The 12,940-nt window shown below is 58.9% G+C and overlaps 1 protein-coding gene across 1 annotated transcript; it reads right to left on the reverse strand.

Annotated features, from left to right (window-relative positions):
* Positions 1–1,915: 1,915 nt before the first annotated feature.
* On the reverse strand, positions 1,916–8,337 carry BARHL1 (BarH like homeobox 1). The gene is made up of 3 exons (XM_069586267.1): positions 7,872–8,337; positions 3,787–4,009; positions 1,916–2,210 (listed from the first exon to the last, which is right to left on the reverse strand). The coding sequence occupies exons 1-3, from the start codon at positions 8,335–8,337 to the stop codon at positions 1,916–1,918; spliced, it is 984 nt and encodes a 327-aa protein (XP_069442368.1).
* Between the last annotated feature and the right edge of the window lie 4,603 nt (positions 8,338–12,940).

Raw genomic sequence — 12,940 nt, forward strand, 5'->3', positions numbered from 1 at the left:
TAACCCTGAGTTGGGGACAGTCCCCCCTTGCCCCCTCCTCCAGCCAGAGCTGAGGATTTACCAACCCCCATTCACATGCAAAAGAACTCGAAAGCCGAGGGGCTCCTTGACTTAATTAGCTGCTGTGCATTTGGCAAAATTAGAATAATACCCTCCTCACCCTAGGAGAGAAAAGGGGAGGCGAGAGGGTGCTGGCGGGGAGGCGGGAGGAAGCTGTAGCAGAGGCCAGCGGAGGGGAGTCAAGAGTGGAATCCGAACCCCACCCCTCCTCCACCAGGCAGTCCTCTCCTGGAGCAGTCCACCACAAACCCGGAGGGGGGCTGGGCTTGCTGGGCCCCCAAACTTCCCAGCTCCAGGCGCCTCCTGGGAGTCTGAGCTGCAGGTGGTGTGTGGGAGCGGACCACCTGAGCCCAACTCCCCTGTGAGCAGCGGGGCCCCAGGAGGTAACCTTGGCCCTTTGAACGGGAACGTGAAGTCTGGAGTCTGGCTGGAGACTGAAATCCCTGTCCTGAGACCTGAAGTCAGAGGCTGGGGCCCCGGAGCGGACAACGGGGATTCGGCTTCCCTCTGGGTGGTGTCCCCAACATGGTCATGGGGTGAAGGGGCAGTGAGAAAATGGGGGAGTCGGGTTCCCCAGCGAGGGCTCGTCAGGTCCTACCCGGGGCAGGGGCCGGGAGCTGCCTCGCCAGCCGCTGATGCACGCCGCCGAGGCGCAGGGCGGAGAGGCCCACGGGGGGAGCAGCCTCGGAGCCCATCTGTCGGCCCCCGCGCCGGGCCGGCCGGTCACCAGCTGCTGGCGCCCTTGTTGCGGCCAGATGAGCTGGCTCAGCCAGGGCACCGCATCCCGGCCCGCAGCCGAGCCTGCCCGGGCGCTGACCCCACCCCGGCCCCCGGGACCGGCTGAACAGCGCGGAACCAGATGGAGAGGCAGGAGCAGGTGGGGGAGCCACGCGCTCGCCTCACTATAGAGATGGGAAGACTGAGGCCCGGGAGGGGGACTCCTGCCCCAAACCGCAGCTCCCAGGAAGAGAGGGAGATGAGTCACAGTGCTTCCTTACTGAGGGTGAAGAGCCTGAGTCCCAGAAGCGGGAAAGGAACCTTTGGGAGGAATGGGGAAGGGCCGAGCGCGGACCGACCAACGGAGCGCGCGGACAAGCGCCTGGTCATTTGTAAGAAGTTTATTTTCGACATTAAAAAAGAGAGAGAACCCGAGGGGTCTGACTGTCCCCCAGACGGAAGCTGGACGCGGGGGTTGGGGTGCGGGTGGGCAAGTCCCTTGGCCTCGGCCTGCCCCGCCTGGCACTGCGGGCGGTGGGTGGGCACAGGCCACAGGCTCACTGATTCACAGACACAGTCACGGGCTGATGGGTCACGAATAAATAACTTCATATACACTTTGCACACGGTATGTACAGCTCTACTGCCGGCCCTGGCGCGGGGGTGGGGGTGGGGGCGGCGGGGGGCTCCGCACTCCCCTTCCCCTCCGTGTGTCAGGGCTGCGGGGTGAGGGCTTGGTGTACAGCTGGAACGGGAAGGGGGAGAGCGCTGCAAGGAGGTCGCCCCACCTGCTCCCGGGAGGGGGCGCGCCGGTGGCGGGGTTGGGGGGGGTGGGGTGAGGGGATAGGACGTATGTACACCGGATGGAAGTGGCTCCCTGATGGAGTGACCGGGAGAGAGGACGGCGCGGGGGGGTTAGGGGGACTCAGTCCGGGGGTCCGGGCCTTAGAAGACTTGGCATTTGGCCCTTTTGAGGACCCTGGGCCCGACGACAGGGAGGGCAGGTCGGGGAGCCGCCCCCGCCCCGGGAAGAGGCGTGAAACCCTGCGCCCTCCCAGAGCGCGGAGGACCCAGCGCGGAGCCCCGGGGCAGGGGGCCGGGTGCTCCCGGGCGGGCGGGCCGGCGGGCGGGCGGGCGTTCACCGAGGCTGCGCGGCGCGCGGGAGGACGCCGGCCAGCGGGGGCAGCGGCGGCGGCGGCTCGCTGGCGCCCTGGAGTCCGTGGATAAGGATGCGAGGGACCAGAGGTCTCTGCAGCGTGGGCGGCGGTGCGCTGGGCCCGCGGTACAGATAGAGCGCGGCGCCGGGATCCAGGTTGGAAACCAGACTCTGCGGGTAGAAATAAGGCGACGGGAACATCCGCTGGAGCGCCGAGTAATTGCCCGCCTCGGCCAGCAGCTCCAACCCGACGGCCGTCTGTCGCTTCCACTTAGTCCTAGGGACCGAAATAAACGCGCAAGGCAGGGATCAGGACTGGGGCGCTCGGAGACCCCTGCCCCTCAGAGTGCCTGCCCCGGAGCGCCTGCAGAGAGGCCAGGAGGGAGCCCACTAATTCGTTCAGATCACTAAATCACGGGTTGCTGGGCATCGTTATCGCGTATTAAAGGCATCTATGCTATTAATCTTCCACGAACCTTCCATGACTGTCATCCCCGCTTACAGATAAGAGAACTGAGGAGTGGGTCAGATCTCAGGACGGCCTAGAAAGAGGAGACCCCGGGTTCTAAGCTAGGCTGTTTTATCCCCAAAGCCCGGGGTCTAAGCTCGCCACACTTCGCGCAGGGTATCCCAGCCTGGGCGCTTGGGCGGGATGTCGGAGCTCTCCGCCCCGCGCCCCCGTGCATCGGCCCCCTGGGGAGGCCTTGGAACGAAAGATCACCCCGGAAAGGGCCGCAGGGGGTGCCGGGGTCGGTCTGCTCGCGGCGGAATGGGGAGCGGTTGATGCTGCCAGCCGCCCCACCGGCCCGGAGGAGACCAGCCTTGCCGCGGGACCACAGTTGGCCACGGTTCTGCGGAAGCCCGCGGACCAGACACCGCGGCGACTGCAGGGGAAGAGCGCACGGCCACATCCGCCGCACCCCGCGCGCAGGTCTGAGGCTTGGGGCCAGCCCCACAGTCTGTCCGGTCCCGAAGCCGGGAGGCCCCCATCCGAGTGCCGGCTGGGGTTGCAGGAAGGCAAGGAAGCGAGGCCACGCTGGTTGCCAGGGCTGCGGCCGGACTCCTGGGTGCACCTGGCCCGTGAGGTAGCCCCACTGAGCCGGACTCAGCCACACCAACCCCCGTTTTCCTGCCTGAATTATTCATCATCATCATAATTGTGTAATTACTGTAACGGGCCTTAATTATTAATGCCCGAAGCAGTAATCGGTATTTATTATTAATGGGGCAGCGTGTTCTGAGCTTGTTTATGGAAAGCAACATTCCAGCCTCCGCTAAGAGTGTGCGGGTGACTGTGGGTGTGTTTGTATTAGTGAGTTGTGTCGACGTGAGTGTGTGACTGGACTGAGCGAATGGCTGTGTGTGTGTTTTGTATGCGCTTATGTTTCTCTTTATCCTGCGAATGTCTTGGGAAGGAAGATTAGGAAACACCAGGTTTGAGGCCAGTGCCCAGCACCAATTTTCCAGTCCCCCAGGCCCCAAGGAGCTGGTTCTGGGCCCCTTCCCTCCTTGAGTTTCAGGGACTAGAAAGACTGGGGAGGCCTGAAGAATCCTGGCAAAGCTCAGTGCCACCCCCTCTACCCCAGCGGCTGCCCAGGGCTGGAGGGAGGTGGTAGGACGTGGCCTGGGTGGGCAGGCTTGGCCCTCCCGTGGTCCGCATGTCTATCTGTCCACCTGATCGAGTCCTCCCTCTATCCCTCACTGTGGGCTTCCGGCAAGGCTTTCTCTCTCTGCCCGAGGCCTCACTTTCCCAGTTTCACAGAATGGGGAAAGTTCAGAGGTCCTCCGGGCAGTCAGACCCGTGTCCCAGGCGGGTCCGTGAAAGGGCGGGGAGGAGAGGGAGGGGGCCTCACCTGCGGTTCTGGTACCAGGTCTTGACCTGCGTGTCGGTGAGGTTGAGCGAGGCTGCGAGCTCCATGCGGTCCTGCACGCTCAGGTACTTCTGCCGCTCGAAGCTGCGCTCCAGCTGTGCCAGCTGGTGGTCGGTGAAGGCCGTGCGCGCCTTGCGTGGCTTTTTCAGGCGCACCGGAGGGCTGTCCCTGGAGCTGGAGATCTCCCGGTCGCCCTCCTCCTTCACTGCGGAGACACAGCCGTGCATCAGGGCCCAGCCTCGCCACCCGCCCGCCCTTACGGTCTTGTAAATGTGGCTCCCGGTGGTGGTGGCCCCGCTGCACTCGAGCCCGTGGGGCCGCGGCAAAGCTGCTCAGGGCTGAGACCTCCCAGCCCTCAGACCGAGGAGGATCGACACCTCCAAGAAGTAACCCAAAGCCTAGAGAGAACTCGACCCAGCTCCCACACTGCAGGGCACTCCCTGGAGGGATTAGAGGACTGACTGGGTGGATCTGCCAGGGGAGGGGATCGGCGGGGAGGGGACCCAGGAGTTCCAGCCTGGTGGGCTGCTCCGATGCATGCTCCGGGGTTTAGGACTGTGCCCCCGATTCTCTGGCTGCATCTGGGCCAGGAAGAGAGGAAGCTGAGGACCAGAGTCTGGGGAGAAGAACCCATGTCGAGGGACAAAAACCTGTTCACCCTGGAGTGGACGGTGGTCCTGAAGGACACCCATGTCTCGCCTGGCCCCTCTTTGGGTGCGAATCTACAGGGATGGTTCCCCTGTTTCTTAAATTAAAACAGTGCACAGCGCAAAATGCAAACTGCCAGGTGCCCGATCTGGGAGCACAAAGCGTTTGGAAAAATAAGTGACATGTTTACCCCTCAGATGCACACATCTCTGAGGTCCGTGTGTCCTTGTCATTTGCCTACGGTAGCTGCCCTGTGTTTCCCCCGATGGTCGAGACACACCAGCAGGGTTCCCGCTCCTGAGTCACAAGGATGGGACTGGACAGTGTGGTTTCTTTTTTCCCCAGCACTTTCCTTTAGAATTGACTGCACCAAAAATGCACACTTGCTGGAGCAAGCTCAATGACCTCCCTCCTTCTTCCCCTAAAGTGATGATATCACCAGAGACCATCTCCCCAAAATGGGCATGGGGCTTCCCTCCCTCTTTTTCTCTATTTTTCCTTTATGCTGAGTTTCACTGAGCATGGCGTTTGCAGTGACAGGGTTCAGCTGAATGCGAGTTGATTTCTCTCTGTAGGAAACAATAATCCGGTTAATTGAGCCACGAGGGAGCAAGACTTTTCAACCAGAAAGTGGTTCGAGACTGGGAGGGCGCCGGTCACTGGGTACACCCCAGCGGTTGAGCCAGGAGAGCGATAGCCGGTGAGAAACCGGTGAGAAGCCGGTGAGCGGGGGTCCACGCCTTCCCACTGCCTCCTCCAGACCAGCTCGCCGGCTTCTCCCTGCCCGCCTGGACTCAGGCCACGTTTGGGCAAGGCTGCCTCAGGAGATGGGGATCTGTTAGGATGGGGGATCTTTTCTGTCTAGGCCAGGCAGGTAAAGTTGGAACAAGTTTGAGGAAACGATTATCCAAACCTCTAACTTGATATTGTGGAAACCTTACTTTTTGACCTCATTGTCTGGCCTATTTGTAAAAACCCCCCATTTCTCAGGACTGAGCTCCAAGGTTGGGGGGTGGGGTGGAGGTTGAGTTTAGGGTGTCCAGAAGAACGGGTTGGCTCCTGGGGCTTTTTCTCTAATTCCTCTCTCAGGCGCAGGTTGGAGCCTTCAGATACACACTCGCGGGTGCCCAGCCTCAACCTCCGAAGCAGGCTCAGTCAATCTCAACGCCTGAGAGTTCCAGGCCCACCCCCCCCCCCCACACCCCCCGCCCCAACCCTCCTGGCTGGGAGCACAGTGCCCGTTCATTTCTCCATGGATATCGGCTCTTGCAAGCCAGGCCGTGTGCTGCAGAACGCCTGACTTCAAAGCCCGGTTCCGCTTCTTTAAATGCTATGCTGAGGAACCTTTGATGCCAAAACTTGGGATAGGACTGACCTTCCCTGCGTGCCCTCCTTGGAGGAGGGACTCTTTGCATGGTAGGTGGATAGGGGAGTCGCTTAGCTGCCAACCCCGTGTGTCTGTCTGTCTCTCTGTCTCTCAGTAAGGTCTCCTGCTTCGGGTCCGCCTTTGAGAAATGCTCCGGAGGCGGTTATTTCTTCTTCTTCACCCGGGACTTTGTTGATGCAAATGTTGGGGAGACCTTCCTCTATCTTCAGCTCCAACCCTGTTTAAGTGATATGTGGACAGCCGGCCCTCATCACAACCCCGATCAGATATCATCAGGGACAAGAGAAGAAAATTGATATTCCAATTATCTTAACCGAAACCTTGACTCAAAATCCCACCTATGGGCAAAAAAATAAACAAATAAAGAGACACAAGCCAAACTCTTTCACCAGCAACACGCGGTGCAGGAGGGTCTTGCGGCTTACTCTAACTATAAATCTGGGTGTTGTTGAGAATTATAAATAATAAAATATGGTGTTACACATATATATTTACCTTGCCTCCCTTGCTCCCCCTCACTTCCCCACCACACACCTGTTTTTCTCCCAGGCAAGTTTTTCTTGTCTCTCTAAACAGACCTGGGGGGAGGAGCAGGGGTCCCTGGGCCACAGGCATCTGGACCCCCTTCTTCTAGCTCCAGCCCAACCTGCCCATCTAGCACGGCTGACCCAGGGAGACCTCGGAGTCTCCACCGGTTGCTTGGGGCAGTGGAGGAGGGAATGAGATGTGGAGTGGGGCCCCATATGGGTTTTGGTTTGAGGTCAGGGCGTGTCCACAATGAATTCTTGGTTGGGAGGAAAGTGTTAAATGAGCCTTCCTAAATTTTTGTGATGACTTAGTGCAAATATGGGTCAGGAGATGTAGGGCCCCCAAGACAATATAGAAGTTGGCTTTATAGGGAAGCTTTATCTCATGGAAAGCATACCGGGAATTAATTATAAGGCTGAAAGAGCTCTGAACAGCCCCTGCCAGCCCTTCTTTTTCTACTGGATGGGGACACAGTGCTCTGAAACTCCTTCCCTTCCTGCCTCCTGACTTCTCCCTGAGAAAAAACTTTGTGCCTCTGGCCTCACCAAAGACCTAAAGTCAAGGCAGTGGCCAGGACGAGAAACAAAATTAAGGAATTCTTTCTCTCCTTCCTTCTTTTTTCCCTTTCTTTCTTCTTTTTTTCCTTTCTTTCTTCTTTCCTTCCTCCTTCCCTCTTCCCTCTTAGTGCTGATCTCAGCACTCTGGTTAAGGAGGATGGAAAGGAAACTATGGAAAGATTCACTGGGAGAAAAAGCAAGTAAAGGGTCCTGCAACCCCAGTATAGGCTGGGTGCTAGGGGATCTCTGGGTCCCACACACACAGCCCAAAGTTGATTGTTCAGTGCACTTCAAATGAAATCCAGTGAGAACAGTTGGGTGAGCACGGAGACCTCTGAACTCGATCCCAGCCAGCCAGCCGCCTGCCCGACTGCTGTTTCTACTTTGAACTGAGCATTTCTTTTGCAGGATTCCCTGGACCCGGATCACACCGGGGGCCAACAGGAGAGGAAGCTGAATTCCCCTCCCCATCTGGATATTCAAATTAAAGGGTGGAAAATTGACTGTTCTCAGCGCTCCAGCTGAAATTTCCTGCTAGGTTTTCCCCCTTATAAAAAAGCATTCGAGCAGAACCCATTGGGTCTTCCGTTGCTTCTGCAAGGTCTTTTCCCAGAGAGCCACTGGCCTGAGAGGAACTTGCTTCTCCCACCGGAGGGTTGGTTAGTCCCAGCCGAAGTTTGGAAAGTTTGCTTTGTATGTTTTCGGGAATCTCTCCAGGGTCACATAGAATTCCTCTCCTCGCTCTCTCCGCTGGACTCTTTGTTGCTCAAAAGCATAACCACGGGGCTGACTGACTGAAAGCTTCAGATGAGACCAGCGGCTCTGCCTGGGCTCGGGGGCGCTCCGGGTGAGCATGTGCGTGTCCCTGCGTGTGTGCACCCCAGTTTTAATGCCATGTTCAGAAATGGAGCCCCCCTCCCCTAGGTTTTCATCTCCCACTTTCTTACCTTTATACTCAGAGTCCGATGAGGCGTTGCTGCCACTTTTGTCCAGCTTGTCTCTAAAGTCCTCCCCAGCCTTGGCCGCAAGACGGCCCCCAGGGTCAGGAGCGGCTGGCTGCCCGCTGCTAGAGTAGGGTGCACAGGCCGCAAGCGGTTTGCAGTCGGCAAGGATGTCCCTGATCAGAAAGGAGGAGGTCACGGTGCGAGACTGGGCTGGGGCCGAGAGCTGCCCAGGCTGCAGGTGGGAGTCCAAACCTGGTCCCGAAGCCCCGCCAGGCCGCTGGGCTCCCGTCTCCAGACAGTCCCTTCCTGGCGAGGCTGGTGAAGAGCAGTCGCTGCTGCTCTCTGAGCGAGGACTCAGCTCCAGGGGAGAGCGGCAGTCCCCGAGCAAGGGGTCCCCCTTGGGAAGGGCGGGGCTGCCCGCTCGGTGGGAGAGAATGGAGTCGATCCCAAAGCCATTGGAGCCTTCCATAGCCAAGCTGCGACCTGTCCTCCCCAAAAGCTCCCCACCCACCCCCAACCCCAGCCGCCGCTGCCCCTGCCCCTAGCTGCGGGCTGGCATGGGGAAGGCGGGCAGGGAGCCTGCGGGCACCTTGGATGGAGTTCAGCCTTGGGGGAGCCCAGGAGCTCTGGGCCAACCTCCTCTGCGCATTAGATCCAAAAGGGCTCAGCGCGTCTTCTGCAGCATCGCACCGAGCAGCCGAGCCGAGGGGGGGTGGTGGGAGTGTCAGGGAGAAACGGGAGGGAGGGTGCGCCAAGTTGGGGAGAGCCAAGGGGGAGATGGACGGTCTGAGCTCCCCTTTGGCACAGAAGAGATGCGAAGACGCTGGAATCTAAATAAAGAAGGGCTTAAAAAAAAAAATCCAAACTGTACGCTTCTTCCAGGCGAGCGGTGGCCGAGGGCAGCGGGGTCAGCACCGCGGATAGCAGTGGGCCCGAGCCGCGCTACCAGCCAGGGGATCGGAGCGCACCTGGCGGCGTCAGCACCGCGGATAGCGGCGGCGGCGGCCCTCGGCGCATGACGCTCCACCTGGCCGGGGAGGTCTTCTCTCCACGCTCCCACCGCTCCGGGGGCCCCGTCAGCACCGTGGACAGCGCCTCCCAGCTCCTCGGTTGCAGCTCTCCGCCTGTCCTCCGCGCGCGCCTTCGCCTCCCCCCCTTTCCTTTAAAAAATGAACTTGTGTCACTTTTACTTTGGGGCTGGGTTTTTTTTTTTCGTTTCTTTTTTTTTTTTCCGTTGTGTTTTGTGTGTGTGTGTGTGTGTGTTTTTAAGGGGACTCGCCCACGTGTCCCCGGAGTGATGACGCTGATTGGCTCTGGCCGATTTTGGGGGTGATGTCACGGCTCCGCAAGCCACTGCCCGATTCCTTTCAGTTTGATTAAAAGAGACACTGAATTAATTACAGCACAGACCCAACTGTTTACCGGCGATTTCCACACGGTTTGCTTTCATTAGGCCAGTGATGAGGCTCCTAATGAGGGTGATTAGCCGAGGGGGGTACAGGCGGGCAGGGAGGGGTCCAAAGCTCGGCTGCCGCTGCCATTGGGTTAGGACGTAAGGTTTTTAAGTTTTTCCCCTACACGTTCCCACAGTTATTCAAATTATTCTTCCATCGGGCTGTCAATGATACCTTTTCTACCCCCTCCTTACCTCCCTGCCCTGCCGGGTTTTTTTTTTTTTTTTTTCCTTCCTCTAGCAAGAAAAAGGGACTAAACCCAGCAGAAAAAGAATTGTATGTGTGGAGAAGAGATTTTAATTTGTTGCATCGTTTTCGGGCATTTCCTTTGGGGTCTACATGTTTTTCGGGAAGGAAAATCTGTAGCCCCCCTCTCTGACCTCTTTGGATCCGGTGGGCCTGGCAGGGGTGGGGAAAGCTTGGAGTCTGCGCCTGGAAGGAGACAGAACCACGGCTTCACTGTGGGGCGAGGCTGGAAAGCTGGGCAGGTCGAGTCTGGGACGTTAGAGGGACCCCAAGAAACCCGTGTGGCCCGAGAGGGGCCGCGCAAAGGACCCCAACCCAGCCGACAGTCTCTCCTGCGGCGGAGCGTGTCTCGGGGGTCGGGTGTTTTTGTGCCTCTAAAGAGGAACCTGCGCTAGCTTCTGAGTGCGAGTGTAGACGTCTGCTAACGACTTCATATTTCGCGAGCAGCGAAAGCGCGCCCGAGGATTTGTTTTCAAAGCAGCGCTGGAAACACGGTCTTTTGGCTGTGAATAACTCGCCCCCTCCACCCTCCCCAACTCCGCCACGGTGGTACTCCAGCTCTGCTCCTTTCAGGGTTCGGCCTCCCGCTCGGGGCCCAGGGCTGCGGGCAGATCTGAAGCGCGCCTGGGGCCTGGATCCTCTAGAGGCTACCCCAGGGGTGGGCGACCAGCTCTGCGGTCAAAGGGCGGAGGAAAACCAACCCTCGGGCCTACCAGAGGCGCCCTTCACCCGCCCTGCGCCCGGAGCTCAGGTCTTTCCAAGCGGGCAGGCACCCTCCTGGCCCCTCTACCCTCGGGCCCCAAGAAAATACCGTAGCCCCGCTTCAGACAGAGCATCTAAGATCGCTGCGGAATAGCGAAGCGCCCCAATCGCCCTACACCCGAGACCCGGCCGGGGAAGGCCGGTGCAGCTGGACGGAGCAGAAACTTTCTTCTCCCTCGAGCCAGGCCGGCGGTGGCCCCTTGCCCGGCTCCCCGCGCTCTCCCTCTGAGCCTCCTGGCAGATTGGAAGCGGCCTCGCCCCGGCCGAGCTGGGGGCGAGGACGGGCGGCTCCCCAGGGACGGCGGGCCCGGCTCGGCTGCAAGCTGTCGGGGGAGGCGGGAGGACAGGCGCCGAGGGGCCAGGAGCCCACAGGCCCCCGCCCTGGCCCGGCAGCCGCTGCAGCGGGCGCCTCGCCCGCCCGGACCGAGCCGGCAATTGCCGGTTTTCGTTTGGTGGATGGAGAGGGGGCCATAAATTAGGAGGACCACGGACCGCCCTCGCCCTTCCCGGCCAGTCCTCGACTTGGGCCTCGCTCCCTCTCCAGGCACCTCCGGAGGCTCCGCCACCCCCTCTACTGCTCACCCCACCCCCGCTCCCAGCCCGCTGCCTGCACCTCGGGAAGAATCTCATCTCCCCCAGATCCCAGGGTCCCAGCTTGGGTCAGCGGGCCCGTCATCCTGGGCCTGTTAGAGATCTTGCATGCCCCGGGCCCGCATCCGTGGCATGCGCTAAGCCGCAAGCAAGTCGGGTCCCGCTCCGCCCGCGGCGGTCCGAGCTGCCCCTGCCTTGGGCGGACTTTTTCTGGCCTTGGAGTCTTATGCTGGGGTTTGGATGCCCGGCCCAGCGAAATCGATGCCTCTGGCAGTGAAAGACACTGCGTGGGTATGGGGGGTGAGTAGTAAAGGTTGGGGGGCAACCTTTTACCGTGGAAATAAAAAAGGCTAACCGCTCCCCCTCCAACCTGCTGCAGCCCTAGCCGGCTTCTCTGCGATTCTTCAAGCCCAAGAATACTTAACAGGTTGTTATACTATCAGCTTTGAATTATCCTAGTATGTGGTGATAAAAACATGTTATGCCATTTATCCCACCTGGAATTTGGATCCAGCCCACTGTCGCTAACATTGTTTTATTCCTATTTGGGGGTTTCCAGCTCCACTACTGTGCCCCCATCTTTTTCTTTTCTCCATCAAGGGGATAGTTCTAGCATCTCAGCCTGTCCACAGCCTGAGAGGTGTGTGTGTACCCACCTAGACTATTGTTTAGCTGGGAAGAAGCTCAAGAATTGGAACTTTACTAAGGTTCCTGGGGCTCCTGGGTGGGTGATCCACCCCTTACTTTGTGAAAGGAGCCTGACTGGTCCTGGAGGGGTGGACGGTTCAACAAAACAGGATGTGAACTATGGCAGATTAACATCCGAGAACTTCATTTACAAGGCAGGAAACAGATCTCGCTCCCTCTCTGTCCCTTCTGAGCCCCAGCCCCCTACCCAGCTGTCTTGACCCACCTCCTCCACCCAGGGAAGGGAGAGGCTTGGAAGACCTAGGGGAGAAAAGGCAACGGGGGAGATTCGGTCAGATCCAGGACTAGCACCTCCCAGACCGCTCTTCTGGGCTCCAACATCTCCTCCCCAGCCTCCTGCCTCTGGAATCCTCTAGCTTCAAATGCCAGCCCCCTGGCCATCCAGCCCTTTGAAATTGCTTTCTTTTAAACCTTCTGTCTCTCTGTGGACCCAGAGCCCTGCAAAATCCCAAACCAAGCACCCTCAGGGCAACACCAATGGAGAAGGAGCCATTGCTCTTCTCCAGGGCAAGGAGGCAGCTGCACGGACTGGCCCTCAGAAGGCCCGGGCCCTGTCCCTGCTCCTACTCCGGGCAGCTCATCTCTCTTGCCTGGACCTCAGCTTTCGCTTTGGTCTAAAGACATTAACATCGGAGGCTTGTAGCAAGAGGCCAGGATGGGAGAGGCCCATGCCCCCTATGAAGTGGCCTGTCTATGGACTCCAGGCCCTCTGCCCAACCAGGGGCTCTGGGCTTGGGTTTGGCTTTGGGTCAGGATGGGGCAATGTGTCTTAGCAACTTCCTTATCCGTAGCCCCACCTGCCTCTCCACTCTGTGTCACTCAGTACCCCCGGTCCTGAGCATGGAAAAGGCTGTATTTTGACCAGTTTTGCTCACTGACTTACAGGCAGAGTCACACAGGGAGATGTGCTCGAAGCTTTTCGTAAATGGTCCTCAAGTCTTTTCTTCTTGTGGAGGATTGTGGCTTGAATGCCGTGATTCAAGGTTCTGAGTACCTGGGACCAAGGGCAGTATAACACCAGTGGAGTGAGGTGGCTGGGGGTATGGACTCCAGGACGGGCCAGACCTAAAGTAGAATCCTGGTCCTAGAGCCCAGGGCTGGGGCTAAGGTGAGGCAAGTGAGGTGAATAACACAAGTCTATTGAACCTGTTGCCATTAAAATATATATATATGGCTGAGTGGCATGAGGGATCTTAGTTCCCTGACCAAGGATCGAACCCAAGTCCCCTGCATTGGAAGTGCAGAGTTTTAACTGCTGGACCACGAAGGAAGTCTGAACCTGTTGCTGTTTTGTCCATCAGAGATTTTTAA

The sequence above is a fragment of the Ovis canadensis genome, chromosome 3, assembly GCF_042477335.2.
Source record: "Ovis canadensis isolate MfBH-ARS-UI-01 breed Bighorn chromosome 3, ARS-UI_OviCan_v2, whole genome shotgun sequence".
In the NCBI taxonomy this organism is placed as follows: Eukaryota; Metazoa; Chordata; class Mammalia; order Artiodactyla; family Bovidae; genus Ovis; species Ovis canadensis.

Bases quoted from the DNA above. Each gene is read 5' to 3' on its own strand.
- BARHL1 (XM_069586267.1), bottom strand. From the start codon at position 8,337: ATGGAAGGCTCCAATGGCTTTGGGATCGACTCCATTCTCTCCCACCGA. The intron at 4,010-7,871 runs GTAAGAAAGTGG...GTGTCTCCGCAG, and splicing joins ATCGGACTCTGAGTATAAAG to TGAAGGAGGAGGGCGACCGG. The intron at 2,211-3,786 runs GTGAGGCCCCCT...TTCGGTCCCTAG, and splicing joins ACCTGGTACCAGAACCGCAG to GACTAAGTGGAAGCGACAGA.